This window comes from Enoplosus armatus, chromosome 4 (assembly GCF_043641665.1).
Source record: "Enoplosus armatus isolate fEnoArm2 chromosome 4, fEnoArm2.hap1, whole genome shotgun sequence".
Classification (NCBI taxonomy): Eukaryota; Metazoa; Chordata; class Actinopteri; order Centrarchiformes; family Enoplosidae; genus Enoplosus; species Enoplosus armatus.
Genome location: NC_092183.1, coordinates 24,153,678 through 24,171,938, shown reverse-complemented (window position 1 = coordinate 24,171,938; position 18,261 = coordinate 24,153,678). Strand labels below are relative to the sequence as shown.

Below are 18,261 nucleotides of genomic sequence, written 5' to 3'. Positions count from 1 at the left end.
CCTGCTTTCTTTATCCTGGTATCACTCTAATTCCCCTCTAGGGGGAGGGTCAAGTGGAACAGCTTGATTTTCGTCCTGAGAGAGAGAGAGAGAGAGACCCAGGCTTAAAAATGCCCCTTAAAAAATCCTGTGGGTGACCACTGACGCTGGGTTCATGGTTCGGCCTCTCACCATGTCTTCACACAGCTCGCCCGTGGTGACGCATGCTGCTGGATGCAAATCAATATTAAAGTGCATGAGGCGTTAATAACGTTGGTATCCAATTGAAAACCTATGCAGTTATGATGGCTCTGTGTCTGCTGCTAAAATAAACGCCCCAAAAACCAATGATGTGAAGCTCAGCGGTGGTGACGTTGAACAAAACGTGTGACTATCATACACTTGTTGTTTTGCCACAGATCTTATTTTCTGCGATAATCCAAAATCCCGTTGGCTTTTTGTCGAGGTGAACCAGGGCGACGCTAACTTCCGGGTTCGCCTCCAAAAATACGTCCTCCCTGCGACACCATGAGACCAAGACCAAAGTCAGTAGAGAGTCCCTGGTGTGACTATATTCTCTATGTTTCCACATGTACATTAACACTTTCGCATATTCATATCTGACATTATAATCACTTGATCTTTGCTCCCTTCGTTGATACTAAAAGCTTCAAAAATCAAATTGGCACTTCCTTAGACTGAAGTATATTGAGTATTATGCCTTGCCGATGCAGTGTGCATTCAAGCACCTTTCACATCCTCCTAACCGTGTCTGGGTGGTGGACTAAAAATAGCAGTCCAAGTCTCTGTATTTTATGCACAGTTGGACAGGAGACCTTCACTCCCTCGGAACCATGGGAAGTTCACCAGCTTGGGCATTAATTGCCAGCAAGGGCAATGTCAGGTGCTTTTAGCTGTCGTCACAAACGGTAGATGTAAAAAAAAAAAAAAAAAAAAACGGCGAGGTGGGGGCACCGGAGATGCTGAGAGCTCCATTCAAATAGCTTATGAAACAGAGGCCTCTAATTACTGCACTGCTCTCTCCCATTGCTCAGAATCAACACCCACCTTCCCCTGCCGCAGCTGCTGGCAGCGAGGACGAATACAGTGGGAGTTATATTAGACTTACATACAGAGTGAAAGCAGTCAGTCAACAAATGACTGTTCCGTGCAGAAACGCAACACCCCCGAGTGCTTTCTCCTCGCTTTGGCTGCGAGAGGACGCAGCGCCATCACATCCTCGCTATGCCCTCAAAGAGTATCCGTTGAGAAGCAGACGTAATGGGGAAACCTTAATGTGGTAATGTTTAAATCGAAACATCGCCTAGATATTTCACTCGAAACCACACATACGCGTCTTAACTTAGCTGTGAGGCTAATCGTTTTTTTAACTTGTTTACTTTGAAAATGCTTTTTTTCTATTTTGTATTGATATGACGCGTTTAAATACTTCACGTCTTTATCTTTGTCTTTGAACGCGGAAGTGTAACAATTCGAACTCATTTCCAGGTTGTAGGACTCGTTACTGCAGCTGATTTCTGGCCACTTGGGGGCAGCAGAACAAGCCTAAAACACATAATATAGTTTGTTGTGAAGGGTAATACCATTTTGGAGTCGTGTTTGTTGTCGACCTGATGAATCAAAGTCCAGCATTCGTTTTGGTTTCCACCGACTCCTGAGGAACATATCTGGCGCTTCAGTTGTTCTTGTTTTTTTGTTTTTTTCGTTTTTGTTTCTGAAAACTGTAGCCTGTTTTTTTGTTTTTTTCTTCTTCATCGAGTCATGTGAACTGTCGAGTAAGAAGGCCGACGGGGCGACTCTGCTGGTGAGAAGATGACAGTTTTCACTCAGAGAGGGAGTGGATTAATGTTGTCTCCAGATAAAACCTCCCTCGCCCACTCCGCTTCATTTAAGTCCAAACTAAATCCTGACGGCTCCAACTGTCTTTTAAACAGTGTTGAGGTTCCACTCTCTCTGGGGGGGTCTGTTACAAATGGATGCACACAAAACAGCCTGCCCTTGTTTTGCCTTATTTCAGTGCATATGATAAATATAATTCCTTCTCTGTAGCGGAGTTGATCATCCTCAAATGCCAAAAAGCAGTTCTCTCTCTCTCTCTCTCTCTCTCTCTCTATGTATATAAAGTTATATATGTATTGAGATCCCGCCCATACAAACACCTGACCCAATCGCGAGCAAACCACAGTCAATCACAGCTGTCAATCATGTCGTTTTTATAGCATCAAATAACTAATTAAAACCAGACTTTTCAGAAAAATGAACTCATGAACAAACATCAGCGTGATAAGAGCTACCTGAAATAACAGAAACCACCACAGTCATCATATCAAACCCGCCCCATATTAGATAAATGGTTGCGATTGGCCTGACCCGGGGGCCAGGTCGGCTGGAAATCTGTCTGATCAGGAGGGCGGCCAGACGCATGAAACATGAGCTCGCAGATTCGTTTGGTTCCCAGGCTATCTTTTTTTTTGGACTAATCCACTGAAACACAAAGCAAAAAAATACAAAAAAAAAAAAGATACTTCATCACATTGACGCCAAAATCCTGTAAATCCAACACAACTGCTCGCTGATTTGTAACATTGCCCGGAGTGTTCTAATACAGCCAGACAGAGACATTGAAGGCATCGTAAGACATCGTAACATTGCCATTTCACTTTTACCCAGCAGCTGGGAAGCAAGACACGGGGAACTTCTTGGGTACTGAGGAGCTGCAGCTTTCATTCGTAGGCAAACTGTAACCTACACTGTACATTTACTGCCACTAGACAACTTCACCGCGAACCTTTCCCTCTAGCGATGTTCCATTCACGAACGAACCGTTCTTTATGAACGACTCTTCAAGAGGAACGAGTATATTCGATTCGCAAGCCACGACTCTGCATCAGACTCTCATTCGGCGAGCTAACCCATTAGCACAAAGCCCAGCAACTACTGTAATGCTGCCTCAACAGGTTTCTCTGAGGAGTTGATCTACAGCTAGCTAGAGTCCACACTAAGACCAGGAGAGACCACATCAGTCCAGTTCTAAGATCGCTGATACTACTATAGATTTTACCATTTTAAATTCTGTTTAAATGTGTCTTTCTATTTTATTTTATATGATGTTTTTATACCACCTTATGTTAATACCTTTTTACGTGTTATGTAAAGCACTTTGCCATATATGGGCTACTGTACATACATTTCAAAAAGTTGACCATGACAACACAACAAAAACAGAACAAAAGTGGGACATACAGAGGCTGCTCTATAAAATCATCCCCGTGCAAAGTTTGTGCACGAGTCTGTCTTTGCGCGTGGGTGTGAGAGAAAAAAAAAAAGAGAAAGAAACTGAGAGAGAGGTGACACGTAATCGGTAAGACTGGAACCACCCTCTGTTATTTAATAGGCATTAATACGCCTCCCCTACGCGCCGATAAAACTGCAATTTATGATTTTATGCCTGCATATGTTGTGTAACGCCCCAACAAAAATAACACACTCCCACTGCTCCTTTAATATGAAAAAACAAATGGCTTTAAAGCGATACTATTTTACCCTTTAATTGCACAAAAAGTGCATTCCTTCTCATAAAAAAAACAAAAGTAAGACTTCTAAACAATAAAAAAAAAAAGTACCACACCCGCCTAACATCTGTCTTGACCGCCACAACCTATTTGGCAGTGTCGGTCAGGTGGCCAGTCCACCACTTTGTCTCTGTAGGCTGTATTGGAAACCGCCTACTATACTAGCAGTACATACTGATTTGGCCAAAATGTAGCATGTAGTATGCAGTATGCAAACAAAAGCAAAATAATGCAGCATGTCAAAAACACCCGGATGTCGTACTGATCCGGAAAAAAAAATCTCCAGTCAGCACACAGTGCTGCATATGATGTGTATTATATCTGGGGAATGAAGAAGAAATTAACGACACGTACTACACACTCAATCAGTATGTACTGCATACTGCATACTAGATGAACAATGAAGTACGCCATTGCGAGCAGACTGGTCACACTGCAGTACTCAGGCAATATGTCTTCTCAACGGTCCCAGCTACCGTTGAGCGAAAATTGTTTATCATAAATGTAAATCAACGTGAACTCTTCTGCTAAATGTAACATTATCCAGCATAATATTAAGGTAAATTAGAATGATCAAATATTTTAGTGTTAAATATATTTTTCTGGGTCCTGAGTGACTTCTGCTTCCCTCCATCATTCGTAATTATTTTACCGCCGGTCTGAAGAGATGCAGTGCATCTTGGGGCAGTTGCAGGGCCAAGTAAGTTATATATCTACTTGTTTAAAACGCCACCCCCTTTTTGTTGATCATTTTCGTCATCCTCAGCCACACCTTGTAAAAAAAAGTGCCCACCAAAAAGGTAGGTGGGCAGACTCAGCAAACATGAAGAGAGTTCCCAGAGGTAAAAAATCAGGAAATGCTGGGTCGGCCCCCCTCCCAAACAATAGTCCTGCATGATGGGTCTAAACAAAAGGAACAAAAAAACTAAACGTATGACTGTGTGTTTGCTTTGATGTGGACTGTAACCGAATGCTGACAGAAACGAACCTGGGACCAGTGAGCGATGCAATGTTACAACAGCAATGGTAAATTATAGCAAAAATGAACACATGTAGTAAAATGATAATGTAATGTGTCAGATTACCCCTATGTCACAGGTCGCCTTTCTCAATGGAAATTTTAAAAAAAATGGGGACATAAGCTCAATTTGAATACAAACATTCCCCACTCACCTTTAGCAGACCAGGGGCTGCCGCATGTGACCTCACAATGGGTGGAACCATAAAACCAAAGTATTCAATCTCTGCATATCAACTGCAATAACAACTGTTGCCAGGTAAGGACTGCGACCATGTAAAGGGGCGGCCTTGCTCTACCGGGCAAAGATGGCATGAGAGAGTGTTATGTGAGGGCCTGCAGCCCCCCCCCCCCCCCAAACCTGGGAGACAGGGTGCTCCGTAGTCTGTGTCCTGACCCCGTTGAACCATGAGGAGTGAAATGTAACATGTAAATGTAAACACATAGCTAGCTTAACGTTGAGAAAACAACTGATGAGGGTTCCTATAGTCATAATAAAGGTCTTACATGGCATTCATGCTATGTATATACCATTATTGCAAGGGGGGGGGGGTTGATTTACCATAAGATGAAGGAAGTTTTATCAGTTGTACTCAATGTATGTTGATGGTGGGATATATTACCAAGATGTGCGCATAAATATAAATATAAATATAAATATATCCAATGCAACTGCTGAATTAGGGTACTTCACCACTCAGACATCAACAGCATCACATGCAACTTCATCCTGTAATTGCCACTTGTGGCAGCAGAGGCCACTGTTGCCGCTGCTTGTCAAAAGTTACATGGTCTCGCATTGACATAATGAATAACCGCTGAGTATTTAGTGGGATGTGAGGCCTATTATTATTATTATTATTATTATTGTGATTAATTGTGGGCAGTCACACCTTTGTTGGGCAGTCAATAGTGAGGAGGCATACAGGAAACAAGGGGAGAGAACGGGATATGACATAGCTGGCTCAGTTATGTGGCCTGCACTGTCGGTCAGCTTTTATCTAGACTCATCTCGTCTTTAAAAAAACAAAAAACCAAGTCAAAAATCTTGCTGTGACTATGGACTCAAAGTGAAACTTCAACAGTCACCGTCAATAACAAAGTACAGCATACTATCATTTCAAGAACATGGCTTGAATCAGAGGATACGTGTCACTTGTCCTTGCTTTTGGTTCCAGCAGGTTGGATTGTCCTAACAAAGTCCTCACAAGGCAGAACACTGAACACAGATCCTTTAAGTAAAAGTACTAATACCACTATAAAATACTATAAATCCTGCATTGAAAATGTTACTTGAGTAAAAGTATGTAAGTATAATCAGAACTATCAACTAATGATCATTTCCATTAAGGATTAATCTGCTGATAGTGAGGAATACCGTCACAATTACCCTGAGCCCAAAGCGAGACCTTCTCAACGCTTGTTTGGTCCAACCAACAGTAGAAAGTTCAAAATGATTACAAAATAAATGAAGGTTATTAAAAACACATGGAGCAAATAGTCACATTTGAGAAACTGGTTAAATGTTTGGCATTTTTCCTCTAAAAGAAAAAAAACTTTTTCAACTTTTTAACTAATCAGTTAATCGACTTATCGGTTCAGCTGCACTTGCTTTACTGTTGGGTAGTTCGTTCATGACAAAATATCATATTTTATCAGCTACTGGTGGATTTGTATGCAAAAATCATCATTTGTAAAGTAACTAGTAACTAAGTTATCAAATAAGCGTAGCCTGCTAACCGTTCCCAGAGTCCAGGAAGCTGTCTTTAGTTACTCGGCACCACCAAGTTGAAATAAACTTCCAGGTGATATCGGACTTAGTTTGGCTATGGTTAAAAATGTTGATCTTCCTCCGCTGTTTTCGACTGACAAATGACTATTTGATCACCGGCTGTGCAGCTCATTGTCATGGCGTTTTTGCATCTTTCAGGTCATTGCTCTGGTTGAGTGTCACCAAACAGCAAGACGGACACAGTCAGAGTCCAGCATGGTGAACATAGCAGAGCATTTAGCAGCCAAAGAGCCAGATATTTTCTCTGGAGCTGGTGGAGACCAAACCAGAGCTGAAAGAGAGAGTGAATACATACTGTAGGTGTCAATTGCTGTGTATGTTGGAATCAGGTTTTTTTTTTTTCTTCTTTTTTTTTTTAATAAAATAAAAGTAAGAAAAGAATTGAACTTTCTTTACAAATCTTTCCTGGGAAAATAAAGAGATATAATGTGTGTAGGTATGTACGTAGCCTATGAGTGTTTGCATACCGCGTGTGTATGTGACCAAAGCGCGTCAAAGAGTGTTTTTTATCCGGTAACGAACATGTTACTGAAGACTGAAATCAGCCTGAAAATAAAAAAAAATAATTTAAAAAAATCAATTCACCTATTTTGTGCCGTATAATTCCGTGCATTCCTTTATTTTATGTTAAGTTTAAACAAATGAGCGCTCTCTGTCCATTGCATGCAAACATTAGGCACTGTGAATGTGCTGTTAAAACTGTTAAAATAGCAGCGGTTCATACCATGGCTTTTGCTGAAACAAGTTCGCCATATCAAGTAAAAAAACAAAGTGACAATATGTCAGCGTTGTGTTTACAGTGTGCACACTGCCCCCAAGTGGCCAAAAAAACCCAAAATGCAGCTTTAAACCTTTAGAAAGTATTTATTTTTGTTGTTTTTACTTTTAAAAAAATTACTATTATACATTATTTCTAATGTTTGAATGTCAACCTGCCAATGAAAGACACGGGGCGGGGGGGGGGGGGCGGAGGTCACTTTATGTATAGGAGCTTCAAGGAGAACATGTTGTCATGATGGGGAAACACGGTAATGTACAGTATGTGGGTTTTTGTGTTTAACAGTGTTGACCGAACACCTCTTCGGGGTGGGGGGGGGGGGGCTTTCATTGTGGAGAGAACTTGTTACTGTCATGAGAAGGAAGACAACTCTGGACGCACTATAAATAGCTGTTTAAAAATAGCCCCGGGCTCCAGTTATGACAAGGAGTCTCAGACAGGCATCTGCGTTAATGCAGCATGATCAGCTTAAAGGCTGATGAGGCGGACACCTACCGCCGTGTGCATCCACATGAACACAGCCTGGAGTTTTATTTAAACTTGTGCAAAGCAGATGACCCCCCCCCCCTTCCTCCTCCTCCTCCTCCTCCCACCTGGAGTCTAGGTTCTGCTTGAGGTTTCTGCCTCTTAAAAGGAAGTTTTTCATCCTTGCCACTGTCTCCAAAGGTCTTGCTCATGGTGGGAACTGTTGGGTCTCTGTGAACAACATCAGGAAGAGTCGGTCTAGACCTGCTCTGGATGGAAAGTGTCATGAATTGCCTGCTTTCACTCAACAATGTATGACATCAGCTAATGTCTTGCCAAAAATAATCATTCAAATAAGAGTGTAGAAGAGTTGTCAGTTTCTAAGCAACACATAGGCTACACACACACACAGACACACACAGACACACACACACACACACACACACACACCTGCGTCATTTCCTATACACGGAGGGTCTGAGAGCGTCCAATCCAGCGCTGCCTGTCAGTTGTGCAGCAGAAGCCTCTGGAGTTTGTTCTGTGGTCAGAATAAACATGGAGAAGGGTGTGTGTGTTCTGTGCGAGTGACCCAGAGAGGCTTTCCGGGGATTTCAACCTGCCGGGTTTCACGGGTCTATCACCGGGTACTATTTGGATGCAGCGGGAAAGCTTGAATAAGAATTAAAAGAAAAAGGCGACGGGACATAAATAACCTTTACGCGTTAATCAGCGCGGCGAGGATGAGAGCATCGCGTGGGAGCACGGTTTGTTTCGCGCTGACGCGCCGTTACGCGCGCGGATCGCCGGTCACCTGTTGAAGTTGCGCGGCGGGCCCGTCTCACGCTTCGGCGTTCGAGCTGGGGAGCGATCGACCACGAACACCGCCCCCGACAGATGCCCGGTCGGTACGGCTCTCCGACTCCCCGTTATGTTGTAGAATGAGCGCTGACCTGGAGCGCGTTTCCCTCAACACATCGGCGAACTCGGCCGGCCCGGGTGGCCGCGCGCTCTCGGCGAACGTCCGGAGGCTCCACAACGCGCTCAACCTGCTGCTCAGCGACCCGGAGAGAGAGCAGTTCATCCACTGTCTCAATGTGTACCACGCCAAGCGCAACGTCTTCGACCTGGTGCAGACGCTCAAAGTGATTCTCAACACGGCCGGCAAACGACAGCTGCTGCCCATGCTGCGCCTGGTCATCCCGAGGTCCGACCAGCTGCTGTTCGACCAGTACACGTCCGAGGGGCTCTACCTGAAGACGGACCTCCTCCCGAGCAACGGCAGCGCGGAGGGCTTCGGGGACGAGGGCGACTCGACTCTGCAGAAATATGTCAGCTCCATCCACGAGCCGCCCCTCGCCTCGGGCTGCCCCCCGGACGGCTTCACCTCCGCCGCCGCCGCCGCGGAGCCGCCGGCTTCGCCGCTCTACTACGAGAGTCCCTTCGGAGAGATGCGCAGAGTGACTCTGACGCGCTCCAGGAGCCAGGAGGGTCTGGGCTTCAGCATCCGCGGCGGGTCAGAGCACGGCGTGGGGATCTACGTGTCCCTCGTGGAGCCGGGCTCCTCGGCCGAGAGAGAGGGACTCAGGGTCGGGGACCAGATAGTGACCGTGAACGACATGATGTTTGACAATGTCACTCACATAGAGGCGGTGAAGGTAGGACTTTGTGCATGTCACCTCACCATCAGCTTGCAAAAAAACCAAGCAAACTCACGAGAAGAAGAATTCAGTGACAGTGTGTGTGTGTGTGTGTGTGTGTGAGCCTGTTCAAGTGTGTTTTTGTTTTTTTTTACTCCAGATGTAAACAGTGTATGAACATGCATTAAACCACAGAGGCACTGGGCCATGCAGTGTTGCCCTAAAAACACAACAGTATGTGTGACAGTGCTGCTTCCTCTGCGTCCCCCCCTCCCCTTCCCCCCAGGTCCAATTTGGAAGCTGCCTCCAGCCCCAGCTTTTTTATTAATTCTTCTACACCACTTGTTGGCTGTGGCTTTAACGCTCTGCGCCGCCAGCAACAATGGACCAAGATGAATATATTCAGAGGCAGACAGACAAATAAAGGCCTTTTCTCCCCAACAAAACAACAGCAACTTCTTTGTCAGGCCACAGACAACCTGATGAGATAGTAGAGGTCGCAGTAAACCTACGCTGCAGTCAGAATTCTGCAGTCTGTGATGGAGCGAAGTGTTGTAACATGTTGGAGATGACTCCTCTGCAGGAAGCATATCTGAGCACATAAACGTCAGGGGTGGGAAATCACTGATATTATCGGTATACGGTATCATCGCGATACGACGATATTGCAGTTTAAAAAATTCAGTCGGTTCGTCTTACAAAATGTGGGACTGTCCAGCAGACAGACTGACCAACACTGTCAGAAATGTATGACATGTATATCACAGTCTTTATAATATATTTATATAAGAGTTCTGTGTGGACCTGCTCTATATGTAACTTTTGTTGTGATTTGGCGCCGTATAAAAACAAATTAAACTGAGTGGAATAGTCCAGCTTAACTGAGTACAAATGTGTGTGGACCGCTGTGTATTTTGAACAGTGCAACTTGTTATAAATAACTTGCTTGCTTGCAATATTCATATTTTATAAGATGGACACTTGCGGCAGTGAATCGACACAATATTGCCGTGTAAAATATCGCGATACTATGCTGTATCGACCCCCCCCCCTAATAAACATGCCACAAAGGGATAAGTGAGAAAACACGTATGTTCTTTTTTTGTAATTTGCGGGCAGAGACCCTTTATGAGTAAAAAGCATGATTCCAATTTGGAGACGCGAGGACCCGCCAGAAGGCCCGTTATCATGTCTTATCTCAGCAGCCCTTCAGCACTGATGTCTCTGCTTTTAGAAACTTGCGAAGATACATTCATATCTTATTTACCATATTATTATTTTTTTTTTTTTTGATTTTTATATAAAATCTAAGGTTCACGTTTTTTTACTGGGCACTTACCAAAAAGAATGCAAGTTGGAACGACAGCACACTTTGCATTGACCCACTGAGGCCCACAGTTGTGACATTTTTAAAACTTTGTCATGGTCGAGTAGCACCTACTCCTGACTGAATGTAGACAGACACTTCATATCTCAACACCCCAGACTCTAAACTGTATCACAGCAACATGTTAATACTGTGAGACCACATTCCGAGTTCAAACAACATGACTGTCTCCCACTAAACCCACCCAGCTCTCTCTCTCTCTCTTGGGCCAATTTCAAGAATTTTATTCCTTATTCTAAAGTTGTTTAGTGATAGAAAACTTAATTAAACTAAAAAAAAAAAAAATACACATGATGTCATTCAATGTTACAAAAACCCCCTGCAACACTGGGCTTCAATGGGTGTCGCTTATTCGCACAAAAGGCCCCATCACTGACTACGCTTACATGCACGAAATATTCCAGTTCTTGCCCTTGTTAAAGACAATGTTCCTACTAAGCTGTCAAATCAATCAAATTCATTTTATAGAAAATATGTATATGTATGTATTATTGAATCACCGATGCCTAACAATCTATGGAATTTGTTCAAATTAAAGTTGTGACATAGAGCGCTGCAGGGAGGATGTATTTTTGTAGGCCAACCCAGAAGTTAGCGTCGCCCTGGTTCCCTCCACAAGCAACTGGGGGGGGGGGCAAGCTGAACAGCTCCTTTCCCTTGACAACCTTGAGGATGTGTTATTTTGTTCACCACATCAGACAAACAGGCAATCCAAGGATTAATTAACACGCTGTATCTTGTGTGTTTTTAATCTGTACACAAATCCGTACACATTATTATGTAAAGTAAAAAGGCGAGGGCTTAATTACTACCCAGCACTTTCACATCCATACTGTGGAGGGGCGGACACATTGTGCTACATGTACATGTAACAATGTTATGTTTCTCAGCCTTCACACTAGTGCTTTTGGGGACTGAGTGGCTTTCCTTTATCCATTGGATGGGTCAACCGCCGTTCCACTGTCAGGGAAATGGTTTTCAGTATAGCGGCGGCGTGTACAGAGGTACAGGGCACAACGCATAGACCAGCTGGTGGATTAGCATATAGCTGGAGATGCTGCGCAGAAGTGCTGTGGCAGGATAAGGAAACTTTTCCCAGCACGAAACTCCTAAAAGCAGAAATGAGTGTTTTTACATACAAACATGTTAATTATTGAGCTTAAATATTCAGTGTGGACCTTGGAAAATGCAAGAGTTTGCTCAGTTGTCATGGAGATGGTTCAGTTGTCATCACATTAGGGGTAAGGACAGGGAGATTGCGGCCTCTGTCTCTTGTCAATGGATGGCGTCAGACGCATATGGCTTCCTTGAGAGTACATAACCATTGTTTCAACAGCATTTCAGCGTAAACATCAATGTGTACGGGATCTCATCGAGACATGTCAACCCAGATTAGTCTATAGCTGAGGGGTTGCCAGGTGAGGACAGGTTTTGATCTCTGTATAGGGACAATGGTACCAAACCTGGCAACCTCACCGTGATGACAAGACTCTGGAAAGTAACTGCTGTTAATGCTAACTGCTAGCATTCTTCAAGAAATCATTTCAGCATGTAGCTCCCTTTAAATCCCCAAGTTGTTGTCATTAAATGAAAGGACATGTGGAAGTATTCCTTCAAGGTAAAAGGATCGCATTGTGATTTCACAACAGAGTTCTCTCCATGTCAATGATTGCAGTCGTGGGTGTACAGTAGGAACAAAGAGGGGGCTGAGCACACAGCCCTGGGGAGGGGGGAGGGGGGCGGGCGGCTCTGGCGTTGAGCACTAGAGTGGAGAGAAATTGCGACCGCCAATCCAAACTGTCTGGGGTCCGTCTTTGAGTCCAACATTCCGTTGCAGACTGTAGTTCTTCAGTTAGCAGTTCATCCGTTTCATGGGGGAAGATTGTGTCGAGGATGCTGAGCTGAAATCAACAAATTCTGATGCATTCTGATGTAGGTGTCGTTATGTTCAAGATGTGTGAGGGCTGAGCGGAGGGCAGTGAAGAGGGCGTCCTCCGTGGAACTGACGGTTCTGTGTGTAAACCGGTTGAGAGTCCAAGCCGTCGTCGTTTAGATGCAACAGGGGGTGATGGCGGCTGCCTTGAAGCACGTGGGAAAACTCTCCTGTGACAGACAACATATCACTAGCTGGTTGCCTTACTCGTATTCGCTCTCAGCAGGGTTCTTCTCACATCCGCTGTGGTTACTGAGGCTACCTCACAACTAATACGCTGTCGTTTTAAAAAAACGCACGACTGCGTTTACGCCTGGCGCCCACACTGTCCAGCGTTTTCCAACCCCTTAAATGGAGAGTTTTGAAAACACTGCCTTTGATTGCGTTTTAGTCTGGATGGGCGGAAACTGAGACACCCACGTTCGCTTCCTGATTGGGCCTTTTATTTATTTATGACGTGACCCTTTTTGACATCTGCCTTGACTACCAGCGGTTAATTTAACATGAATGAATTACAGGCCCACCTAATTTTTGACCTAATTTTCTGGGCCCATAACAAAGTCAAACTTTGATTTTGTAACTGTTCGTTTTTTTAAGTAAACTTGATGCGTGTGAGAGAGAAATAGAGCAGGACACCTAGGCAAAACTCGCCGTTATACAAGTGAGTGTTTCTTTTGTAGGTTTGCACACACAGACACACACACACACGGAAATGATTTTACAGTAGGTAAAAACTCATTCTTTCTCCTCCTCCTCATCCTCCTCCTCCTCCTCCTCCATCCATCCATCCATCCATCCATTCAGGAAGAAGCACAGCAGCCAGGAGCTTGCTCACAGATCAGGCCTCCAAACTTTGTGCTATTTATACACCAGCAGGCACAAGGGCAAAGACCTTTATCTAGAACCCTCGCAAAGAGCCGACGTGAATATGAATCCCTCGAAAGAAACCACAGTGGCAAAGTGACATAAGAGGGATAATACCAGAATTCATGAGAGTGAGCGTGTCAGGCGCTGTTTGATCAGATGCTTATAATAAAAGAAAAAAAACAATCAAGCCGGCGACACAGAGCTAAAGAGGAAAGCTACCTTGACCTGCTTGTATTAATAGAGGCGTTACAACTATTTCTGTTGTGACTGCAGGGCTACACGAACAGATTGAACAGGGGAGGAATGTGTCGCCTTCCATTTCCGCCAACCGCCACCTGCGCTCACCTCATCAGCACGCGCAGTTCTCACGTACTCACAGTTTGCTGCTCTCACTGCCGTCACTGTCGAGGTTTTTACGTTCAGCATTTTGTTGGCATGAATGCCAACCCCATCTCCTATGAATCAGCACCAGCGTCAGAGGGCCACAGCAGGCCTCCATAGACGCCATGCGAGCTTTGAGAGGCGTTTCTGCTGAGCGGGGCGACCCGTTGCGGTATTCTCCGAAAACGCCAGTGGAAGATGGTCATAAACCAACATGGCTGCGCCCTGCAGTGGAGCTTGTAAATGGTAAATGGTCTTGACTTATATAGCGCTTTTCAACCATCACGGTTCATCAAGTGCTTTACAGTTAAGGTCTCATTCACCCATTCACTCACACATTCACACGCCGATGGCGACCGAGCTGCCGTGCAAGGTGCTGGTCTCCATCGGGAGCAACTTAGGGTTCAATGTCTTGCTCAAGGACACATTGACATGACGGGGGAGGCGCTCTACCCTGCCTTGTTGTTGCTGAGGAAGAATATATCTGTTTTTAATCTATTAAATGTGGTGGCAGTCTCTCTCTCCATGAGTTCAGAATCATGTGGCTGTCCCTGCGGTCTCTCATGGAAGGGTTGTAGAGGTGCTTGAAATGACCTACTTGCTCGGGCAGTCTAGTTTCAGTCTACTTGCGTCGCCTAGTCACAAAAATTCAGAGGGGCACGACCACGCCCTGCGACAGCTTGCGGAGCCCTTGGCATGGCATGGTGATGTCATTTTGGGAGCACAGACCCTTGCGCCAGGGGCACTATGGCGATACCAATACTGGTATGATGGGAAATTATAGCCCCTTTAAATGGTCAATCCTCCCAAATACAACAAGTCCTTTTATTCCTACTGGTATCCATGGTAGCCGTGCAGACTGAATTGATTCTGTACCAATTTCTGACAAGGCAGCCTTTATAAAGGGGTTTATAAAATGTAACAAATAAATAGCTAATACGTGATTTACTATTACATGCAAGTATCCATACCGATTTTACCAGCCCAACAATGTAGCGTGCCCAGCGTAGCGGTGAAAAATCTATTTTTTTTCCCCCGCCGTCTAGCTACACCTGATGCCTGAATGAAAGTTCATACCTATATTGTACATACACACAGGTGACAGGTTTGGTGTCCTCATAAAAATCCCATCGCTGACGTGTCTGGGGGGGTGGGGGGCAGTACAAGGAGCGGCGATCGTCTGAAACCTCTTTCCAGCAGGGAAATCAAGGGAAGCTGCATCTGACATTTTTTTTTCTTCCAAGTTTCCAAACGCAGACGATCTAACGAAACGTGCCTACTGCAGTGATTGGCCAGGTGGTGCATGGAGGTGAAAAAAGAGGCGGAGCTTGAACTTCAATTTGTACATTTTGCCATGTGCAAGACCACCACCAGATGTCATCCCTATTTGTACGACTCATTGCATAGGAACTACAAAGACATCGATTTCTTAGAGATCATGGGAGGCAATAGGATGCAGCAGGGGGAAGCTGGAGCAGCACCCTCCTCCATTCGTGTACAGCAGGCGTAAGACACGCGTTGCGGCCTGGTTCGTTTGAGGACTCCAGTCTGCAGTATAGCGTCTGCTGGAGCATACTACTTTGTGCTTCTCACCATGGGTCAGTGTGGTCATAGAGCTGTCTGAGGCTTCATTACCAACCTCTGCCCCCGTCACTGTGCGCTCTGTTTCCCTTTGCCTGAGCTGTCACCTTGACTTGACTTGCCCCACTTGTGTAAACCTCTCTTGTTCGCCCTTTGACTCTCTCCTCCTGTCTCTCTCTCTCTCTCTCTCTCTCTCTCTCTCTTTCTTCCAGCCAGTTTTGTCCCCCTTTATAGAAACTCAGACAGAATATCAAACCGGGAGACTCTCAGCAGAGGAACGTGTATCAACAAAATCCGCCTCCCACAAGAAACGTACACAAATAGCTATTCGTGGGGCATTTCAGTGATGTTTGCTCAACGGAGAAAGCATCGATTTGCCTCCATTTGTTTCCGTGTGAAATTAGGATTCTGGGAGCTGGTGCTCACTGTGTGCCGTGTCTCCAGTTAAAGCTAAGTAGTAAATAACGCTGTATGGAGGAGGAAGTGCTGGGGCTATTGCAGATGGACTCAATATGGACAGGGATAATTGAAACGAATTATAAAACAGAACAACGCAGCTGTAGGCCCTATCCTTATTTGGTTTTTATCACAAGCTGTGAGCAATTCAGCGATTTTCCCCTCACATACTGTTTTATTTGAGTTAGTCTGACTCACCGGAAGTAGGCTGTTGGGATCTGCGTGTTACCGTTTTGCAAGGGCACCGTCGCCGTGCATCTTGGGCTTAGCACAAACAAGCCAGGGCGTCATCTCAGAATGATAATGGGTTTGAGTAAATTTGAGGGGAAGCATACGGCGTAATTACATAAAAGTAAAAAAGAAGCCTGATAATCATCATCTTGCTGCCCTTTAGAACTGTCTTAAGGCTCCTGAAAGTGGAATGTAGACAACATATAAAAAAAAAAAACTTTTATCCAATCACAAGACTTGCTAAAGTGCACAAATGCAATTTTTTTTTGTTTGTTTTTTTTCAGCACAAAAAAAATGCACCAAAATCAGTGAATAAAGTTACGAAAGTTGTGTGTTTTTCACTCATGTTTAATCCAAAAGTAACGGGTAAGCTAAGCTAAAATAAGGTATGACTTGATTCATCCCCGAGGGAAATTGCTGTGCAGCGGTTGCCGTGCAAAGTAGGAAAGGGTGCAAATATAAACAAAACGAAAGTATAAAAGATAATCATTAAGGTGCAAAAAACCAAATGCGCACAGTATCGTGAATATAAACATGAACTTGTGAACTGTAGGCTGCAAATCCCCAAAATATCCGGACAGCACGGTAACGCGGTATTTTCGTGCTCAGTACATTTGCTGGAGTTACACTGATACAGTACAGTAACACAGCAGCATGGCATAGTTACTCTACTGTAAACACCGAGTCAGTAATGCATTATGGGAGCCTGCCTGCGCTGTGTCAAACGCGACACGGTTCTCCCTTCGCAAGTCTGCGGGGAACCCATCCTGCGCTGCTCTGTTGACCGCATCACTCCACCGCGACAGCACGCGTGCGGCCTTGTGGGATTTGTTTGCCGTGTCACTTTGAACAGGCGCTTGTCAGAGCGGCACCGCTCTGGTGAGGGCACAAGGCGGCACGACAGCGAGCGCTTAATGACTGCTGTCGGGTTTGCGCTAATCCCGTTGTGCTAATCAGGTTGTCTGGCAGACGCGCAGCGAGCAGAGATGGGATTTCGTCCTCCTCATTAAAAGGTCTCCCTGCAGCTTTGGCGAGTAGGCAGGCGTCTCCCCGGGCGCCGTCCTTGAGACGTAGAGACACGTGGGGGGGGGGGGCATTTTGTAAGGCCTTTAAGTCTCATCTACATCTGCATTGAGGGCACGGCTGCATAAAAAGTCCAGGACTATAATCTATATATTTTTTTTATAATAACAACGTATAGAAAAATGACAATATGAAAGGGGGCCGCTCGTGGTGACGAAACTGCAGATGTTAGTGAGTTTCAGGACGTGGTTAAGCTGCCCACACATTTGACTGTTTTGGTCGACGCTCTCGCTGTTCTCGTAGGGTCGTTTCAGCTGCAGCAGACATCCTCGTTTTCAGAGAAAAATCCATTATATATATATATATATATATATATATATATATATATAATCCATTATATATATATACATATATATGGCTGCATTTAGATTTACACTTAATTTTAAGCCGTCAAATCCTAGCCAGGCTATAATGTAGTAGTTTTCCTTTTTATATTTTCAGCCTGTGGAATCATCATTGCACATCGCTGTGCTGTCTGTGACTTTGGCCACCGTTTTGATTTTATTTTTAAACAATGAATGCTTCATTCTACTTGTGTGTGTGTGTGTGTGTGTGTGTGTGTGCGTGCGTGCGGAGAAATAACATTACATAATCACGGCCAAATGACTCCACTTGCACATCAGGCCCTCAACAAGCTCCAAAAAAAGCACCCCTCTCTCAGATTTTGCTCCGTGGCTGGGTGGATGGATGGATGGATGGAGGGAGGAGGAGGAGGAGGAGGAGGAAGTATTTTGGTAGTAGGTGAGGTTATCCTTTGCCGTCAGTTTGATAAGGCCGTCGTGACGCGACCGCTTGTTGTTGTTACAACAAACCGCGTCGGCTCCCTTGGCTGCTTCACCTATCGAATGCGGCTGTTGTCGAGTGTCCTTGAACGCAGCTCTCCTTTCTTTTCTTTTTTTTTTTTTTCCAAAGCGCACATTCTAGATAACAGGCATCAGTGTGTGGGAGAGGCCGATGGGAATCAGCTCCCTGATGTGGAGGAGCAGCCTGACATGTGCTGTAGCTACAGTAGATCACAGAGCAGAACAGCTGCCACAATATTGTGTGTGTGTGTGTGTGTGTGTATAAGTGAGTATCCTT

At 44.9% G+C, this 18,261-nt stretch overlaps 1 protein-coding gene across 1 annotated transcript in view; it reads left to right on the top strand.

Annotated features, from left to right (window-relative positions):
• The first annotated feature begins 8,563 nt into the window (after positions 1 to 8,563).
• LOC139284608 (whirlin-like) overlaps positions 8,564 to 18,261 on the top strand; it is a 61,739-nt gene continuing 52,041 nt past the window's right edge. Inside the window, exon 1 of the mRNA XM_070904944.1 lies at positions 8,564 to 9,280. Within this exon, the coding sequence (XP_070761045.1) occupies positions 8,564 to 9,280 (717 nt within the window). The remainder of the gene's footprint in view (positions 9,281 to 18,261) is intronic.